This window comes from Vittaforma corneae, assembly GCF_000231115.1.
Source record: "Vittaforma corneae ATCC 50505 unplaced genomic scaffold supercont1.1, whole genome shotgun sequence".
In the NCBI taxonomy this organism is placed as follows: Eukaryota; Fungi; Microsporidia; family Nosematidae; genus Vittaforma; species Vittaforma corneae.
In genome coordinates, this window is record NW_006889834.1 from 188,554 (window position 1) to 191,304 (window position 2,751).

General features: G+C 38.8%; 2 protein-coding genes across 2 annotated transcripts; one reads left to right on the forward strand and one right to left on the reverse strand.

Annotated features, from left to right (window-relative positions):
* Window positions 1-2: 2 nt before the first annotated feature.
* On the forward strand, window positions 3-1,442 carry VICG_00131 (uncharacterized protein; the record flags this gene model as incomplete). Its single annotated transcript, XM_007603522.1, has 1 exon — window positions 3-1,442. A coding segment is annotated over one exon (1,440 nt), but the record flags the coding sequence as incomplete, so codon positions are not given.
* Window positions 1,443-1,555: 113 nt separating this feature from the next.
* VICG_00132 (serine-tRNA ligase) lies at window positions 1,556-2,749 on the reverse strand (the record flags this gene model as incomplete). Its single annotated transcript, XM_007603523.1, has 1 exon — window positions 1,556-2,749. A coding segment is annotated over one exon (1,194 nt), but the record flags the coding sequence as incomplete, so codon positions are not given.
* Between the last annotated feature and the right edge of the window lie 2 nt (window positions 2,750-2,751).

The window sequence follows — 2,751 nt, forward strand, 5'->3', positions numbered from 1 at the left end:
CTGGCAGCTTGATGGGAAACAACAATGACACAGCGTATAATGAAAATAATGCTGACACCGGCACCAACAATTCTGATGTGAGCCATCTAGAGACATGTAATGAGAATGAAACCAACATTACAGGTAGTATTATAGCACAATGTGTAGACTGCGCCATTGTTGCAGATGTTGATGTACTCATTGACACACCTGCTAATATGGCAGGGTGTATGGAAGACGAGGCTGGTGATAAGAGTAAGGCGTCACAGATATTGAATGATTTTATGGGCAACACACTACAAAATCTATCGTTTTTGGGTCTAAGTATAGAAAATCTTGGCGAGAAAATGAAAGTCTTTGGAAACAACCTTATTGCCAGCTATAATCAGCGGATTAGTTCGTTAAATGAGGCAAAAAGAGGGGCTGAAGATAAAGCCAATCAGGTTGTACTACAGAAGAGCAGAGAATTCGATGAACTGCAGTGCTTAACCAAAAATCTTTGCGGTTCTATTTTAAACCAGCAGTACAATTTAATATCTAATGCGATAGCAAGTTTGCCACTATCTAGTATTTCCAGCACACTTGGCAGCCTGAGTCTTTCGCTAGACCTGCACATTGATCGAAACCTCCATATGATCAATGAAAGGGATAGTATTATTCAAGACAAAAAAAGAGAAGTAGATAACATGGCAGGCGAAATGGAAATTCTTAAGACAAAAACAAGAATGTTAGAGGAAAGTGGCGATTATCTCCACAAACAAAATGGTAGATTGAAGGAATCCAATAGTCTTTATTTTGTGGCAATCAATGTAATTTCAGCTATTTGTAGTAATCTAAAGAAGTCCACCGAGGATCTTTCTGCTTTTCAAAATGAGTTTTATAGCTCCTTTACTTCTCTCCATGCTATGCTTACCGAGCAGTCTAGCTTCTTAAGATATGAGCTAAGTAAAATTAGTGAAAAATTAAATTTTCTCAACGAATCATTATCAAAGTTGAATGTCTCTAAAATAAAAGATTACACCCTCGATTGCATTGGAGAGATTCAAAATCAATATAGCGCGGAAATTGGTCATCTCACATCAATTAATCGGGAGCTGATTGATCAAGTATCTGCTCTTAGATCTGATATTTCCGAACTGCAAGCAAAAAACGACGCCTTGCTTCTGACGAACAATGAAATCAAGGAGGAAGTTGAGTTGAAAGAATCCTACTCCAAGGAATTGGAAAAGTCGACAGATGAGTTAATGAAGTCTAACAAGTTCTATGAAGACCAGCTGATTACATCAGACAATATTATTAAGTCTCTCAAAGAATCAAAGATGAGAACTAGCTTGGAGTTTTCAGCTGAGATTGAAAAGATCAGGAAAGTGTACCTGAAAGAGAATGGACTGTTGAAGCTACGCGTTGAAGAGTTAGAAAACGAACTTTTTCTGAGAAGCAAGCATAGTGCCAAAGATGATTGAAACATTAAAATTATTGATTAAACATGCCTTGTCTCACGTTTAGTCCCAAAAGACGATAATATATTAATATAATTAATAAAAGTATAATGCAGCGGGCACGTAGAAGCTTTTAATTACAGGTAGATGCAATCAAAATTCGTATACTTCTTCAGCACCTCCGGCACGGAAATCCTGTCTTCCTCCTGATAGTTCTCAACAATACAACAAAGGCTCCTTTGAATAGCACAGAGTGTTGCATTCAACATGTGAACGTAGCTTTGTCTTTCATTTTCTTTTGTAAAACCATACCCAACATTAAGGTTTCTTGACTGATAATCTGTGCAATTTGAAGCAGAAACAAGTTCGCGGAATTTCTGAGAGTTGGGAAACCAGGCCTCAAGATCGTACTTCTTGGCCGCTGCATCATTCATCTCCCCGGATGAGATCAGCACTATCTGATAGCTCAGTCCAAGGCTTTGATAAAACTCTTCACATTGCTTAACAAGGTTTTCGTGAATCTGCTTCGATTCTTCGGGACTGCAAATGACAAACTGCTCAATCTTCTCAAATTGATGCACACGGAAAATACCTGCGTTGTCCTTTCCGTATGCACCTGCTTCTTTCCGGAAGCAAAGTGAGTCTCCAGCAAACATTTTTGGAAGGTCACTTTCTGTTAATTTCTTGTTTATAAACAAGGCTGTAAGGGGCTGCTCTGATGTAGCAATCAAATATAGATCTTCCTCAACTTTGTATAGTTGGTCATCAAAATCGCTCAACTGCGATGTTAATGCCATAACATCTTTTCTCATCATTACAGGCGGCTGGATGAACTCATATCCCTTTGAAACCAGAAAATCAATGGCATAGTTCTTGAGGGCTCTGGCCAGTAATGCCATTTTACCTTGCAAAAAGTATCCTCTGTGCCCAAACACTTCAGCGCCAGCCTCTGGGTTTGTATAGCACTTCATAAGTTCGGCATAGCTTTTGGGGCTCTCAGGTATCTTTCTAAATCCAGTATGTGTCCTAACAACAACATTCCCATCATCTGTCTTACAAATCGGAACCGACTCTTCCAGAATATTTCCAATACCAAACACAAGTTTGTCTATCTCGCTCTTCAGGTTCGTAGCACAGCCCTTCAGCTGGTCTCTTCTATTTTCTGGCTCGATTTTCATTGCTTTTAGTTTTTCAACTAGTGCCTCATCTTTCTTTCCAGACTTGTATGCTTCCTTTATTTGGTTTTGAATGCTGTTGATCTCAGTATTTATCTTATCAAGCTGGTAGTTTACTTTTATTCTCTCCTGATCCTTGCTGTATATTTCGTCAACAA